Here is a 17,332-nt window from a genome sequence, read left to right on the forward strand (position 1 = left end):
CCTTGAGGCTGCTGTGTGCCAACGCCGTCACGGATCAGTCCTCCAGTCCCCTGCCATGGTGAAGTTTTGTTATCACCGACTTGCAAGTTAATGGCCACTGCGCCACCCTGGCTGTGTATCCTCATTCATGTTCCCCTTGCTGGGCGCATTCTGCGCAGTCGCAGTACTAGTTTTCGCACCTGCGTAGGACGCTCCCGGCTAGGGAAATGAGGATGCATGCAGGAGCAGTGGCCATCAACTTGCAAGAACAAAATTTAGCTGCGACGGAGCACCAGAGGATAGTTCCGTGATGGTGCTGGCATAGGGTGGCTGCAGGGGGCTGGCAGAAGCCCCAGGTAAGAAATTTTTTTTTTTTTTTTTTTATAAGTTCAACAATACCAGTTTCACATTCTAATCTTTACTATGCATTACTGGTTTATGCCCACTTTAAGGCCCAGTGCACACCAAAAACCTCTAGCAGATCTGCAAAAAGGCTAGAGGTTTTTGAAGCAATTTCAGAGCAATTCTAGGCATGTTTTCTAAACATGCCTAGCGTTTTTGGAGCGTTTTTTGTGTAGCAGATTTCATATATTGTTACAGTAAAGCTGTTACTGAACAGCTTCTGTAACAAAACTGCCTGGAAACCTCTCTGATCTAGCGTTTTTCAGAGCGTTTTTTTCCACTTTCCTATACCTTAACATTGAGGCAGAAACTCCTCCGAAATCTAAAAAATGCTGCGGCCCCCGAGTTCGCGTTTGTAAAAAAAACAACCTGCTCTGGTGTGCACCATCCCATTCATTTTCATTAGCCAAGCGGTTTTCTCCCTGCAAGCATTTAAATAAAAAAACGCTCCAGAACCGCTCTGGTGTGCACTAGCCCTAATAAAGCAAGAGGTTGACTTCTATGGGAGTCATCCACCCTAGTTTTTTTTTAAACTAAAACCTAAAATGCCAAACTTGTTCTCCTTCACCGCATGCAGAGGGTCTGGAAGCAAATTAGGATGTTGGTGGCCCAGGCTGCTTTCTTTCTTGTCCCATTTGGCTCCCTTTCCTGGAAGCTCTCCAGCTACCATGTGATGTCGTCACATGTGGACGGAGGAGATGGATGGAAGGAAAGGGAGACAGATGAGTTGCAATGCTGGGATGTATCAAATCTACTATATCCTGGCCCTAATGTCCTTTCCTTCAGCACCCTGCATTGGACAGGGACAGCCAAGACAGTTAAACAAATTGTGAAGGATTCATATAAATCCAGATTTGTTGAGGGCCAGGGGGTGTTCTCATTGTGGTACATGAAGCCATGATATGGGAAGACGTCGGCAGCATAAGCAAGTGTTTTTTTTCCAGGCTGTTGACCAGTGTAGATTTTGCTTACTCCTTAGGTGACCTTTTTGCTTGCTCTGTCCAATAAGTACATTACGTATAAACAGGAAGGAGCATGTCTTACACCAGGTCAGGTGATATCCATATGTTAGTTCAGATGGCAGTCTCTGAAGCTGGGGGAGGGGGGGGGGGGGGGGGAGGGAAGACACTAAACTTGATACTCTCCTCCAGTAGTGGGAAGTTGTTGGGTGGTCCAGAGGCATCCCATATCTTCTGCAGCCCACCATTCCAGCACTGCGTCCTTCTTAACCTATTTAACAAGAGCTTGTCCATTCTGATTCTCATGGCTGTGCGCCTGCTATGTACAAGCACATCTCAGCATACACAGGGAGCTGGTTTACAAACTATGTATTAACACCTTGCATTTTCTCCACAGCTGTGGTACTTCCAATCCTCCTCGCTCTTCTGGCTGCCACCTTGCTTGGTGTCATGATCTATTCCTTTTTGAAGGTGGCCAAGAAGAATCAGCAAGACTCAAACTTCCGCGCTATGTGGAACCCCATTGATGATAAAGAGTGCCTCATGAACAATGCCTACACGCTCTAGAGGACTCTATCCTATCTAGAGGGTTTAACACTCCATACTTCCAATAAAGATTCTAGCACAATATTAGTGGGCCTTGCCTAGCTCTTGTCACTCCAAAGAGGCATATTTTTCCAGCGGAGAGGAGACTGTCACAAGAAAAGGCCCCATTTTACAGTTGTTACTCACTGCAGTTGTGCTGTTAAATAGGCCTATTTTTCCTTTTTTCTTTTGGTTGTTTTATCAGTTTTAGATTTTATATTGATTACATGTTATTGTTTAAGCTTGTTTTAAATTGGCATGTGTAGACGTGTACATTCTATGAAACAATGTGTACTCCTGAATTCCATCGAGTGCCATCAGCAGTACATAGTTAGCTGCACCTCTGTCTTGGGCAATGAGTTCCTGTCCTTTTTTATGCTGTACTTTTGCTATTCGACCTTTAAGCTTCTCACATGAATGTATTTTGTTGTCCCTTTGAAAATTCTACTAAATGTAATGAGGTTGTCATTCTTTGCGGTTACCTTGGCTTTTCGCAAAGAACTCTAGTATTGCTTCAGCTGCACTCTGCCCACAGCACTGCTCTGACCTGGAATTCATGCAAAGCATGCCAATCATTGCAGACACGTTTGTCTCATGACAGGAGATGGATTTCTTATGTTGAGGGTGATTAAAGCTTTTGGCTTGTAAAAGGCGTCATATAACCTGTCATTTCCCAAGCTATTAGGGCTCAGACACACTATAGAAGTGCTTTTCTGAGCGCTTTTTGGCTTCCAGAGCTTTGAGAGCTTTTTTTAAAAAAAATTATCCCATTGACTTTAAAATCACTGTAAAAATATTGCGACTTATAACACGATTGCAATTTTAATGTGTCAAGGGGAGCGTTTTTTTTTAATAAGCTCTCAAAGCTCTGGAGGCCAAAAAGCGCTTAGTGTGTCTGAGCCCTCAGTATGTAGATGTACCATAAATTAACCGATCTGGGTTTGCAGCAGGAACCACTGAGATTTTGAAAATGTCCTATTGACTTAGCGAGGTTGCCAATCTTTGCTTCTCTTGGTTTTTCGCACACCGCTCGTATTTCTCCACCAGCTCCTGATTCAGCTGCGCTCTGGCCACAGTGCCTGAAATGTATACAAAGCATGGCAACCATTGCAGACACGTTAATCTTGTGGCCGGATATGGGATTTCCTGTGTTGAGCGTGATAAGCCGATATAACATGGCTACTTTTTACAAGGCAAAAACTTCTGTTAGTATGTAGATATACCATAGATTGTCTGACCTGGGTTTGCAGAAGGAACCACTAAGATTTGAAAATATCCCATTGACTTAACAAGGTTGCCATTCTTTGCTTCTTCCTTGCCTTTTCGCACATAACTCTCTCATATTTCTCCACCAGCTCTGGTTTCAGCTGCCTTAAAGGGAACCTAAACTGAGAGGGATATGGATGTTTTTTAAACAGTTGCCTGACTCTCCTACTGATCTCTTTAGCTACAGTAGTGGCTCAATCACACACCTGAAACAAGCATGCAGCTAATCGAGTCTGACTCCAGTTAGAGCACCTGATCTGCATGTTCGTTCATGGGCTGTGGCTAAAAGTATTAGAAGCAGAGAGGATCAGCAAGACTGCCAGGCAACTGGTATTATAAAAGGAAAAATCACTATTCTCTTCAGTTTAGGTTCCCTTTTAAAGGATACCCGAAGTGACGTGACAGGAGATAGACATGGGTATGTACAGTGCCTAGCACACAAATAACTCTGCTGTGTTCCTTTTCTTCTTTCTCTGCCTGAAAGAGTTGAATATCAGGTATGTAAGTGGCTGACTCAGTCCTGAATCGGACAGGAAGTGACTACAGTGTGACCCTCACTGACAAGAAATTCCAACTATAAAACACTTTCCTAGCAGAAAATGAGAGCAAGAAAGGGATAAAAAGGGAATTATCAGTGAGGGTCACACTGTAGTCACTTCCTGACTGAGTCTGCCACTTGCATCCCTGAAATTTAACTTTCAGGCAGAGAAAGAAAAAAACCACATAGTTATTTGTGTGCTTGGCACTGTACATACACATGTCTATCTCATCATGTCACTTTGGATATCCTTTAAGGACACAGCACTGCTGTCATCCGAGCCCCGGGAGGACTTCTGCACAGACTCCGCATGATCATCTAATTTTCTCCCTATTGCTCTGAACCAGAATTTATGCCAACCAAAGCACAGCAAGCATTGCAGACATGTTTGTCTCATGACAGGAGATGGATTTCTTATGTTGAGGGTGATAAAAATTTTTGGCTTGTAAAAGGAGTCATATAACCTGTCATTGCCCAAGCTATTAGGGCTCAGACACACTATAGAAGTGCTTTTCTGAGCGCTTTTTTTGGCCTCCAGAGCTTTTTTTTATTTTTTTTTTTTTTATCCTTTTGACTTAAAAATTGCATGATTGTTCCATGATTTTACACACGATTGCAATTTTAATGCAAGTCAAGGGGAGCCGTTTTTTAAAAAGCTTTCAAAGCTGTGGAGACCAAAGAGCACTCAGAAAAGTGCTTATAGTGTGTCTGAGCCATCAGTATGTAGAGTTACCATAAATTAACCGATCCGGGTTTGTAGCAGGAACCACTGAGATTTGAAAATGTCCTATTGACTTAGCGAGGTTGCCAATCTGTGCTTCTCTTGGTTTTTGCACATAACGCTCTTTCTCCACCAGCTCCTGATTTCAGCTGCACTCTGGCCACAGTGCCTGAAATTTATAGAAAGCATGGTAACCACTGCAGACACGTTTATTTTGTGGCAGGATATGGGATTTCTTATGTTGAGGGTGATAGGCCGATATCGCATGGCTACTTTTAAACGTCTGTTAGCATGTAGATTTACCATAAATTATCTGATCTGGGTTTGCAGCAGGAACCACTGACATTTGAAAATATCCCATTGATTTAACGAGGTTGCCATTCTTTGCTTCTTCCTTGCCTTTTCGCACAACGCTCTTATTTCTCCACCAGCTCCGGTTTAATATGCCCTCCAGACACAGCACTGCTGTCGTCCCAACCCCGGGAGGACTTCTGCACAGACTCCGCATGCTGTTCATCTAATTTTCTCCCTATTGCCCTGACCCAGAATGTATGCCAACCAAAGCACAGCAAGCATTGCAGACACATTTGTCTCATGACCGGCTATGGATTTCTTATCTTGAGGGTGATAGTTTTTGGCTTGTAAAATGAGCCATCTGAACCAGTCATCGCCCAAGCTATTAGTATGTAGATGTACCATACATTAACCTCTATGGTTCCTGATGCAAACCCAGATCAGTTAAGATGTTTTTAAGAAGTCCGGAGGAACCCTTATGTATTTTTGGCCATAATTTAATACCCCAGTTTCATCACGTGGGTGCATTCTACTTCTCACCAAAAGCTCACTATGAAGGACAGTGTTTGGTTTTTGTTTGCTTTCTGTACAATGAAATTGAACAATTTAAAAAAAATGTAACCTCATCAGCCAGTACAACTCGTAAGAAATTCGGTCTTGCCTGCAAATATTTTTTTTCCCCACACTTCTCTCTTCATACACATACAATGCCACTTTCTGAAGGCTTCCTTTGTATAGTCAAAGTTCTAAATCGTTTTATAGATTGGTTAGTGCCCAGTGGTTACAGATTTGCCATTTAAGAATCTTTTGTTGTGCCTCGTGTGGTGGGTTTCTTCCCCCCCCCTCCCCATGTCTAAGTAGAGGAGGCAGACATTGATTGGCTAAATACAGGATCACCAATAAATTTACTGAAAACTGGTGACATCACATCACTGTTATAAGTAATGGGCACACTGTCTAGTTACCTTAACTGATTTTATTTTTTTCTGATGTTTAAAAGATTTTAGAATAGCTGTACTATATATTAAACATTTGGAAAAGGTGTATAAATTCTCAGGACTAATCAAAAATGTGTAGACTATAATGGTGGTAAAATATGCTAAAAATCGAATGTAATTTCTGTATGACTGTTCAGTGTACATTGTGTTAAGTTTCTCTGTATATGGTTGTATTCATGGGAACTGGCTCCATTCACCAGAAAACACACTCCTTTGAGACTTGTCTGATCTGTAACCTGCAGATCTTGGCACTGTTAGCGGGGGTCCATTGCAGTACTTCATAGTGTGCTAGTCATTCTCTCGTACAGAATCAAGGGACCTTCCCCTGTGCACCAGAGCAGTTGACTGACACAGATCAAAATACATAGGCAATAGAACAGTGCACTGGTATGGACGCGATCAGTGCATCAAACTCTACCCTTCAGGCATTCTTATTGTATGCATTGACTAACATTAGGGGAGCAACCTCAGCTGGGATGGTTTCTGCCTGGAGTCCAGCTGGAAAGGAAGTTGCTTCAGCTCCTGCAGTCACTTTAAAAAAAGTAAAAATAAAATAAATGTTGCACACAGACCACAAATGGCTCCAACAACCCAGTGCTGCGAGTCTGACTCTGTGTGGCATTCCTCATGTAGTGAGTTTTTGGGGAAATCGCTGCTGTGGTGGAACCTTTATCTCACGTTTGCTCTGTTAGTGTGGTTTTTATTTGTGAGTCAATTATTATTTTTTTTTTTTATTCCATATAAGTTGTCTTTTTGAGCCTTTCTTTGTAATGGACTTTGAATAATAAAAAAAACATTTGGACCTTTACTTGGTGTACTGTGTGGTTTTTAACTTTGTAACGCATATATATTTTGTACTCGTTAAGGTTGCCCAAAGCACGGAGTCCGGCTTTTAAAGAGAACCCAAGGTGGGTTTCTGCAATCAATATAGCACAGAGGCACATTCTGCATACTATCACCAGCCTCTGTGTCCTTATACTGTGCCCCCAGCCGCCTCCCCCTGTGCTCTACTGTTCCCCCCCCCCCCCCCCCCCTATAAAAACCACCACGCTAGCAACACAGATTGTCACTAGCTGGCTGTTACATTGATGACGCCGCTTCTTCGCCTCCTGTACATTGTGGCTGCCCACCTTTGTCCCTTGCCTCCCTGCCTCTGTAAGCTTCCTCCAATCTGTGTCACACAATGTATTTCCTATAGGCTTCAGTGCTCTGTATGATGGGTTATAGTACTCAACCTGTTATATCAAAATGTTCAGTGGGCAGTGCATTCTGTTCCCTGTGACTGCTGTAAGGCCCGGTTCACACTGCACGTGTTGCCCTCTGGATTTTGGCAACGCGTGCAGTAAGCCATCACACATGGCATCAGACAGTGCATAGACTGCACGGTCTGATGTTCACACTGCATGCGTTCCGGACCAGTGCGGTCTGGGAACGCACATTGCACTTAACGCACGTCTGACCCATCCTCATATGAACGTGGCCTAACGGATAACACGCAGGGGGAAGCTTACTGATTCATCACATACAGTCAAGTGTGCTTTACTGTAAGTGCACTCACACTGCAGCCTTATGGTGCTGCACGCTGTTGCATCACACCTGCACTGAGGTAGTGCAGTGCAGCAAGCCACGTTACAAAGCAGCCATTATGCCACGGCTCATCACTGTGGATCCTGCACAGAACACTCCTCTGAAAGGGAATAAATATGTAACAGCCACTGATGCTATATATTTTCTCTCCTTTTTCATAACAAAGGATCCCAATTTCAATCCTGCAAAAAAAAATATTCTAAGTGAACATTGATTCCTAATTTGCATCACCATAGATAAATGTTAACATGCCTGAGTAGAGCTGGAAGGGATGTGCCATTTACAAGAGTTAATAATGCAGAACATGTCTGCCATCTAGTGTTATCAAATCATATTACATAGAGACCAATATAAAACCTACTAAAATTCATCACATGCTAAAAGGATACAATAGTGGAACAATTTTTTAAATTACTGTACTGGAATTAACATGAAATGTTTTTAAATTAGAGTGTTGTACTGTGTTGGCCATCAGTAAAAGCAAGAAGTTTTGAATCCAGGGAATACAATTTATTGGCTAACTTAAAGAGAACCAGAGATGATGCACCCTCTTGTATTTTACCTTATAAATCAGTGGGAACATGACAGTAAACACCTAATCTGCCCTTTGTTTCATTGTTCTCTGTGTAATCTGACGGTTATCACCTCTGATAAGAACCCCCCCCCCCCCCCCCCACTGAGAAGTCAGGCTGCTCCGTCTAGCTTTGCTACAGAAAGATTATAGCTAAGTCTGTCTTCTGTGGTGTTATTTCAAGCCCAAGCCTGCCCCCTTGTGGCTTTGCTATAATGACTCAGCAATAATCATTCCCAGGAAAGCCAGATTTAATTGCTCAGTCTGGGATTCTTGTGACTGCTGATAACAGACACTTTTAGCAGTGAGGACGAAACAGACAGCATGGTAAGTGTTTTCTCTAATGTTCTTACTGATATACATGGTAAAATACACAAGGGTGCTTCCTCTCTGGTTCCCTTTAAATGAATAAGGGTAAGCTTTTGGCTACTCAGCCTTCAGACTCTTATGCTGACAAGATGTTTGAGTAGACTACCGTATATACATGCAACATCCTGTTGCTTCAATCACCTTTCTTCAGGAGTTCTATATGTAAAGCAACAGAATTCAATATCCATATTTGGACTAGCTGGATTCAGGGTACCAGAGCTGAGTGCTTTACAATCCCAAGTTAAAAAAAACAGCCTAATCCTTCATATTTTGGTTATCTGACATCAAAATGAAAAAAAAAAAAACTCGGTACTGCTCAAGAATTACAGCTCCAACATTTACTGTTTTGTCCTGTAAAGTCTGGTTCTTATGGGTGGGCTGGTCTATAGCACTCTGTGTTAAGATATCTTTAAGGATGGGTGTTCTTTTTGTAAATTTTGGTTTAACAGATCCTGTAATATTGGCTGGGAGTGAACTTTGTATCTATCACAACCCAGACATTCTGTACTCTGCACAAGGGAGATCTGGACAAGGCATCTTTAACCAGCAGTAGACTTGTCTCCTCCTGAAATACATTGATTAGATAAAGGTTTAAAATATACTCTCCAAAAAAGCTCAACTTCCGGTTAACCATCAAACTATATAAAGCTTTCTATTTGTGATACTTATGATTTCCCCCCCCCCCCCCTCTTACAAATTGATTGTGAGGCTACTTATATCTAGGTGAGATGATTAGAATTTAAAGACCGATACTTACCCCATATTTAGAATAGAATATTAGAAAAGTATATGGAGACAACTTGATATCCACCTATTTTAACCCCCTGGCGGTATAATTCCCGCGGCTACGCAGCCGCGGGAGGGTTTTTTCGCTTTTTGTGCTAGCTGCGTGTTTGAAAAAAAAATAAAAATGTAAATCGGCCCAGCAGGGCCTGAGCGGCACCCTCCGGCGGCTTACCCCGTGTCACCTGCCGCGGAGGATTCCTCAGGCCCTGCTGGGCCGATTTGCATAATTTTTTTTTATACACGCAGATAGCACTTTGCTAGCTGCGTGTCACTTACAATTGCCGCCGATTCGCCGCATCAGAGGGTGCCCCCCCCCCCCCCGAGACCCGTGCGCTGCCTGGCCAATCAGTGCCAGGCAGCGCTGAGGGGTGGATCGGGATTCCCTCTGTCACGATGTCGGTGACGTCATGGCGACGGGGGAAGCCCTCATGGAAATCCCGTTCAGAACGGGATTTCCGGATGGGCATATGCGGCAATCGGTGCATACGGGGGGACGCCACAGGGAGGGGGAAAGCATGTAGCTAGCGCTAGGCTAGCTACATGCTTAAAAAAAAAACCTCCCTGCCGTGCGCAGCAAATATTTAGAATGGTAGGGATGTTAAGGGACCACTATCGTGAAAAAAAGTAGGCAGTTAAAATCTGACAGAACTGACAGGTTTTGGGCCAGTCCATCTTTTAATGGGGGATTCTCAGGGTTTTCTTTGCTTTCAACAGCATTTCCTGAACAGCAGTTTAACTGCCAAAATAGTAAGATATCAGCCAGCCTCCCTAATCACTTGCACACTATTTTGTCAGACTTTGCAACTGCTGTAGGAAATGCTATTGAAAACAAAACCCTGAGAACCTCCCATGAGGAGATGGACTGGCCCAAAACCAAGTTTACAGTTAATCAGTTGCTCTCAATTAGAACTGAAAGAAAACTGATTTTCAAAGTAATGCCCATGTTTTCCTATGGCACCTTCCACACTTAACGCGTTTTAACTGAAATCTTTTTCACAATGCACTGCTATGGAAAAAGATGTGTACTAACGCATACTAACTCGTACCAACGACCAACGCACACCAACTGATTAAGTGTAACTGGGCCCTTACACTTCCCATCATGCACTGCGGGTTATCTCTTTCTCTTCCATAGGAACAGAACATGTTGCAAGCTGCCTCAACCCCACCATTTCAGTGCTGTGTTCTTCTTTATTATCTGGATGAACACATGCCCTGTGCAGGTGCGCTCATTCATGGCCACGCTCCTGACCCGATGGGTTGAATACGTATAAAAGGATGAAATGGGTCCTTGGGCAATATAGCACTTTTTTTTTCCCCACTGCTGATGGTTACCTGGCTTTTTTTTAGTTAGATTTGGTGGGGATAGCATCCACCAGGCCCTAAGCAGCTGCCTAGAATTGCCTTGTGGATGATACGGCTCTGGTACAGAGGGATCCAGTGCTGAAACAGTAGACTGTTAAGCTAGTTTCACACTACCCATTGCATTGTGCATCCAGAAAAATAGGATTGAAACAACGACTGAGAGATACATTGCATGATTTCAATACAATACATAGGGCTTGATTCACAAAGCTGTGCTAACTGTTTAGCAGGTGAAGTGCCGTTCGTGGACTTTTGCGCGCACAAAAGTCAGTGATTGCGCCAATCGTGGCACTTTGCGTGCGCAAAGGTCAGCGAACGGCACTTCACGTGCTAACTGTTTAGCACAACTTTGTGAATCAAGCCCATAGAGTGTTGTATGCATTCTACAGACTTGTGATTGCACTGCACTGCACACCTCACACATGCCAGTGTGAAAGCGCCATTGAAATATAATTGCATCACTTTTCAATGAACTTTATACTGTCTTAAGTACATATGGTATGTGTGCAAAACGATAACCATCTTCTAAATAAAAATCAACACAAAATATATGCAAAGGAAAAGTATACCATAAATATATTCATTTTACAGAATTAAATATGTGAACCGCACAATTTTATGAATCACCAGGTACCATGAATAACTTCCTCTTTGAATACACAAGTAGTATAGGTAAAACTTACCCTGGTGTTTAGTGTAACATCCAGGGCCAGTTCTCTCATGAGGCAAGGTGAAACATTTGCCTTAAGGTGGCAGAGATTACAGGGGCAGCATGTTTGTACTGTGTTTACACTTACAGCATGCAGTCAGAGTAGCAGGATAAGTGAGAGGAGAGCAAAGTGAAGAGGTCATCATTGGGGAAAGCAGCTTGTTGTGCTGTGTGAGGAGTCTGATAGTGAACAAGGAGGAGGGAGGCAGGAGAGCAGCAGTGTTTTATTTGACTTGCACAGCAGAAGGAAGAAGGTGGCACTGTTATCCTGACTGTGGAGGAATGGAATGGCTGAAAGTGAGCAGTTTGTTTGTCACAGACTCACAGCCAGCGTGCTATTGAGTTGAGCTGCAGCAGGTGATGATGTGAGAACATGAAATGAAGCAGAGTAAATTGTCGGGTGCTGTAAGATCACTCCAAATCGGGAAAAGTCTAGTACTGGCCCAGATAACATCTAATCCTGACGCACGCACGCACTCCCACCACCACCGTTACCGTATCGTGAGGCATGTTTAGATTTGTCAAGCTTATGATGCGGAAGTCCCAGTCAAAGTAGAGGTGACATTATATCCTGCATGGCTGTGCACAAAGCCGCAGTCACCCAGCGCGTACTCAGTGTCGTGGATGGGCAAATGTTTAATGTAATCCTAATTACAATTCACCCCAATCAGGAAAATTGCTAGGATCCACAAGATAAAGTACAAAAAGAATGAAGGGAAAAATATATTTATATATGTATATTGCCATCTAATGGATATTAATCCTTGCTCAAAGTCTATAATAATGTAAAGTGTGGGTAGGGGAGGACTGGGACCTTTTGGCCTGGGGGGAAGACATAGCCTAGAGGCCCTGTCTTAGCAGCCCCATTAAGGGGTTGTTTACACTATGATCGTTTGCATATTTTTTTAAGCGGTGGAGAATTTAGAAATCGCCCTAAAAGTACTTGTGCAATGATTCCCTATGAGAGTGTTCACATATGAGCGGTTCGATTGTGATACGCTTCCAAAAGCGCTGCCTGTACCATTTGAGCACTTTGGCTTAATGGAAAGTATAGGGAAATTGCTAAGCGCTTGAAAAAGCGCTATGTATAGCGATTTCCCAAGCGCTTTTAAGAATAAATACATTGTATTTATTCTTCCCCAGGTCAAAGAGTTCACTGGCATCATGAAATGAAATATCTCAATCGCTCATCAAAAGCGCATACAAAAGCACTTACACAAAACGCCCAACGCTCAGAAAATGTCAGGTATCGCTTGAAAAAAATCAGCACAAAAACGCTCAATGTTTGCGATCCTGCTTGCGATTTATGTGAACAAAGCCGTATTGTACGCAAATATATATCATATTCTAAAACAATATGTTTGAGCTCTGATGTGCTTTAATGTGCCCATAAATACATCGATTTTTTTATTTGATTACCAAAAATGTCCAATTAATTTTGACAAAAAAAAAACCACAATTGAAAGTGTCAGACAGGACGGAAAATCTAGGTTGATTGGGGGCAGGGCAGAAGCGGCGGTAGGTCTACAGCCTAAAGTGCTGCACTATATCAAATACGGTAATATAATGCTGCAGATTATTGAAAATGTATGTGCTGTGTGTGGTATGTATTAATTCCTGAACCACCCCTCTGCACAGGTGAGTAATTTTTTTCTTCACTTCACTTTATACTTGCTTTACATTGCAACCAGGCAGCATGGTGGCGTAGTGGTCAGCTCTCTCGCCTGTGCCCCGGTTTGAATCCTAGCCAGGGCACTATCTGCATGGAGTTTGTATATTCTCCTCGTGTCTGCGTGGGTTTCCTCTGGGCACTCCAGTTTCCCCCCTCATCCCAAAAATATACAGATAAGTTAATTAGCTTCCTCCTAAATTGGCCCTGGACTATGATACATACACTACACGATATAAACAAACAAACACAGAACATTTATATCGCGCTTTTCACCGGGTGGACTCAAAGCGCCATACACTATGACTATGGTAGGATTAGATTGTGAGCTCCTCTGAGGAACAGTTAAGTGAAAAGACAATATACTCTGTACAGCGCTGCAGAAGATATTAGCACTATATAAATAATAACTGACTGCTGCATCAGTACTTCATCTATATGTGTTAAAGGAATCATCAGGCTACAAAAAAAAAAAAAAGCTTTACTAATCCGGGGCTTCCTCCAGCCCCTGGCAGCCATCCTGTGCCCTCACTGCAGCTCCAGGTCCCCTCCGGTGCAGATGCTGACCTTGCTAGGTCGGCATCCACTGCGCCTGCACGAGCACCGCTGTAAATCACTCTCACGTGGTCTCGTGTTCTGCGCAGGCACAGAGCTGCTATGCCTGCGCAGAACACTAAAGCCCACGTGTGAGTAGACCTGGACCTGTGAGTAGACCGGGAGCTGCGGCAAGGGCACAGGACGGCTGCCAAGGGCTGGAGGAAGCCCCGGATTAGTAAAGCTTTTTTTTTTTCTTTAGCCTGATTCAGCCATAAGAGTTTGCGTCTGTCTGTCACTTGGCTTTGGCAGCTCCCCTCACAATAATAATAATAAAAAAAAAAAAAAACTCCCATAGTTTTCATTATTATTACTTCAGGGCTAGCTGCTCCTGGCTTCTATAGAATTTATCTGCTCGCTTTTACTGGTGTCCTGGCAATCAGATGGAGAGGTGGGGTGATCGTTTCTATTGTGGTCAGCACATCACCTCCAGCCCTCTTGTCTCCTCACATGCAGCCTTGCCAGGTGCCAGTGACCAGACGTTTGTCCATTCCTTATCTATGGGGGAGGAAGCCCAGCAGGAGTGGAAGCAAGGTGCAGGCAGGGTCAGCAGTTCATGCAGAGACACTCAGACTGAAAGCCAGCTGAACAGTCTGTGTGTCTTCTGCTGTGCAAGATGACATTGCTATGCATTTTGCCTGTCACATCCATGTGTCTGCAGCAGCCCAGGCACCCTGTGATACACACACACACACTTCTTCCATGACTTTCAGAGGGCTGACCTGGGCTCATCGCACACATTCAGGCAGCTGCTCTTCGTAGTCTGCAGTCTCTCTGATTCGGCTGATTGGCTCTAGAAAGTTGCTGGGTGGAGTTAACAAGTGCATCACCAGCACACAGCACTGCAGCCAATGGAGGAGAAGGACAAGAGAAAAGGGAGCCAATCCAAATCCAAATAAGCTTTATTGGCAGGACCAAATACATTTAGCATTGCCAAAGCAAAATAGAACATTAATGTGGGGGGGGGGGGGGATTGTGGGAATAAGGGAAGGACATGGGTATACAGTCCATAGGAGGATGTACGGGATGGTATGGGGGGGATGGGGTATATAGTCCATAGGGGAGGGGGGTATAGGCATACAGTCCATAGGGGAGGGGAGTATGGGGTTATACAGTCCATGTGTTATCATGTTCCTCTCAGTTGGTGGCAGGCCGTGACATATCGGGCAGCTATTTGCACAGTTTCTTCCTCTTCCCCCAGTATGATGTAGAGTTTCCTCTCCTCATCTGTGGAGGTGAAATCTGCAATGTGGGCGGAGAGTCTTTGGAAATGGGCGGTCCTCAACGGTGTATATTTGCTGCAGTGTAGCAGGAAGTGGGCCTCATCCTCCAGGACCCCCTGGTCACATTGCCTGCACAGTCTCTCCTCCCGGGGCTTCCATGTCTGTCTGTGTCGTCCTGTCTCTATCTCCAGGTTGTGGGCACTCAGACGGTACAGGCTCAAGGCCTGTCTATCTTTGTGGTGGTGTAGCCTCTCCAGATATGGGGCCATTGTGTACTCCCTCTGTAGTGATTGGTAGATAGTGAGTTTCTGGGAGTTCTTTATGTCACTTCTCCATTCCTCTATGTATCGGTCCTTGCAGCTTTCTATCATTCCTTTTATTTGGGCTTTTGTCAGCCTGTGTTGGTGGTCTTGGCTGGGCTGGCTCTTGACGTTTTGTTTCAGAGAGCGTGGTATGGCCTCCCCACCCTGGCTCAGTGAGGCTTTATGGTGGTAAGTGCTGGGGTTGCTGCTCTGTATATGCGCCCAATATGAGAGCGCCCTCTGCTGGATAGTCAGCCATAGTGGGAATCTGCCTAGCTCTGCCCGGCAAGCTGAGTTCGAAGTGCTGCGATGGACTTGGAGAAGATACTTGCAGAACTCTAGATGGAAGATTTCTGTTGGGCTGGAGTCCCATTTTGATTGGTCAGGGTAGGTGACCGGGCCCCATACCTCACTGCTATAGAGCAGGATTGGGGTGATGATGCTGTTGAATATCTTTAGCCAACACAAAGCCCTGCAGTCTCTGGCTGCACCAACAGGACAGCCTGGGCTGGTAAGAGTGAGCTGTGGGCGTGGCTGAGTTCCCGGGCTTAGTTCCCTCACTACAGTAACCCGACTTCGGCCCTAATTGATTAATGAGGAGGCGGCCCGGGGGGAAATTGCCACCCGTCCCCCCAGGCCAGTCCGCCTATGAGTGGTTAGCTCTCTTGCCTTGCAGTGCTGGGTCCCGGTTCGAATTCCAGCCAGGGCACTATCTGCATGGAGTTTTTAAGTTCTCCCCATGTCTGTGTGGGTTTTCTCAGGGAACTCCAGTTTCCTCCCACATCCAAAAAAACTCATATTTATGATAAATTGGGTTCTCCCTAAAATTGGCCCTAGACTACAATACACACACTAGACATATACAGTACGATACATACATAGACATATATTACTATGGTAGAGATTAGATTGTGAGCCCCTCTGAGGGACAGTTAAATGACAACACAATATACTATGTACAGCAATGCAGAAGATGTTGGCACTATATAAATACTAAATAATAATAATAATAATATACTCAATCTAAAAAAAAAAAAAAAAAAAAAAAAAAAAAAGATAATTGGCGCCATCTAGTGGTGGAAAAGAAAAATTCTCGAATTAAAATGTATTGGGATGAGGCAGCGAAGCAGATTTCTACCATGGTGGGATACTACTGTATATTATTTGTCACCCAGGATGCCTGGATTAGGGGTTACTGCTAGACACCAGGTTTAGCTTTACCTATATTGATCACTCCTCACTGTATGTGATAGAAAAACCAAACTGCAATAGAATACTTTCTAGCCACAGAAGTGTCTAGAAAAGTAATTATAGTGTTGACAGCAGATAATGTTGTACAAGTGAGTGAGAAGTTTGCATACATAATTCAAATCCACTTTAAAACACATCTGACTGCAAAGTCTGCTGTGAGAGTAAACTTGCTGATTGCTGTAGCTTCGAAGAGTCTCAAATCCACTCAACAGCTACAGAAAACATTAAAGGATCAGTATACTAAAAATGTTCACTGCATATGTATAACGTTACAAAGTAAAATGCACCATGAATTTCTGTTTTTCTAAGTTGCTGTCACTTAGGGCCCGTTTCCACTGCAGCTGCACGCTTCTGCGAGACGTGTGGCGGCACTTCCGGATCTGCGGTTACGCTGAAGAATCCCCTGAGCCGTGCCATGCATGGTTATAGGATGCGCACAGATTCAGATGGAAATGCCGGCCGAATCGCTAACGCAAGCGATTTGGCCGGCGGCGCCACTGTTCTCCATGGTAGAGTTTCCCCGCGCGGGGAAACTCTGCGGATTCTGCCTGGTTTCCGCACAAGCGTTAAAATCTGACACGTTTTGGACTAGTCCACCTCCATATGGGGCATTCTTAGGGCGTTCTCAGTGAACGGCAGTTGCTCAGTCCAACTGCAAAAATAGTGTGCAAGCGAGTAGGGAGGCCGGATGGCATCTTTGTATAGATCCTTTAAGGGAATGCTTTTGTAAAGAAGGTAACACTGAGGAAATGAACTAGTCCAAAACCTGTCAGATTTTTTACTGCCTACCATAAGCAACAGGAACATAGGAGAAAAGTACTTTATAGAGCATTTTACTCTAGGAAAAATGTGCTTGTGATAAGTTTTTACACACATTTTTTGTTTACTTTTTTGATAATGGCCCTTTCAAGACAAAATTGTCTTTTACGGAATGACTTGAATGATAGAGAGTATCTTCGTTTACATTCCAATATTGTTACATTGTGTGTAAACACAGTGTAGCAACTGAAAGGAGAGCTCTATGTAAAGCTCTCTCTGCTACATACACACACACACACACACGCACGCACGCACGCACGCACGCACGCACACACACACACACACACACACTTACTTCAGAACAGCTCATTAGAAGATTTTATTTTATTTTATTTTTTTTTTGGC

At 43.9% G+C, this 17,332-nt stretch overlaps 1 protein-coding gene across 1 annotated transcript in view; it reads left to right on the forward strand.

The window, feature by feature from the left end:
* SPINT2 (serine peptidase inhibitor, Kunitz type 2) overlaps positions 1–6,550 on the forward strand; it is a 45,767-nt gene extending 39,217 nt beyond the window's left edge. The window contains exon 8 of the mRNA XM_068250737.1: positions 1,738–6,550. Coding sequence (XP_068106838.1) covers positions 1,738–1,907 — 170 coding nt within the window. The 3' untranslated portion in view covers positions 1,908–6,550. The remainder of the gene's footprint in view (positions 1–1,737) is intronic.
* The last annotated feature ends 10,782 nt before the right edge of the window (positions 6,551–17,332 follow it).

This window comes from Hyperolius riggenbachi, chromosome 8, assembly GCF_040937935.1.
Source record: "Hyperolius riggenbachi isolate aHypRig1 chromosome 8, aHypRig1.pri, whole genome shotgun sequence".
NCBI lineage: Eukaryota > Metazoa > Chordata > Amphibia > Anura > Hyperoliidae > Hyperolius > Hyperolius riggenbachi.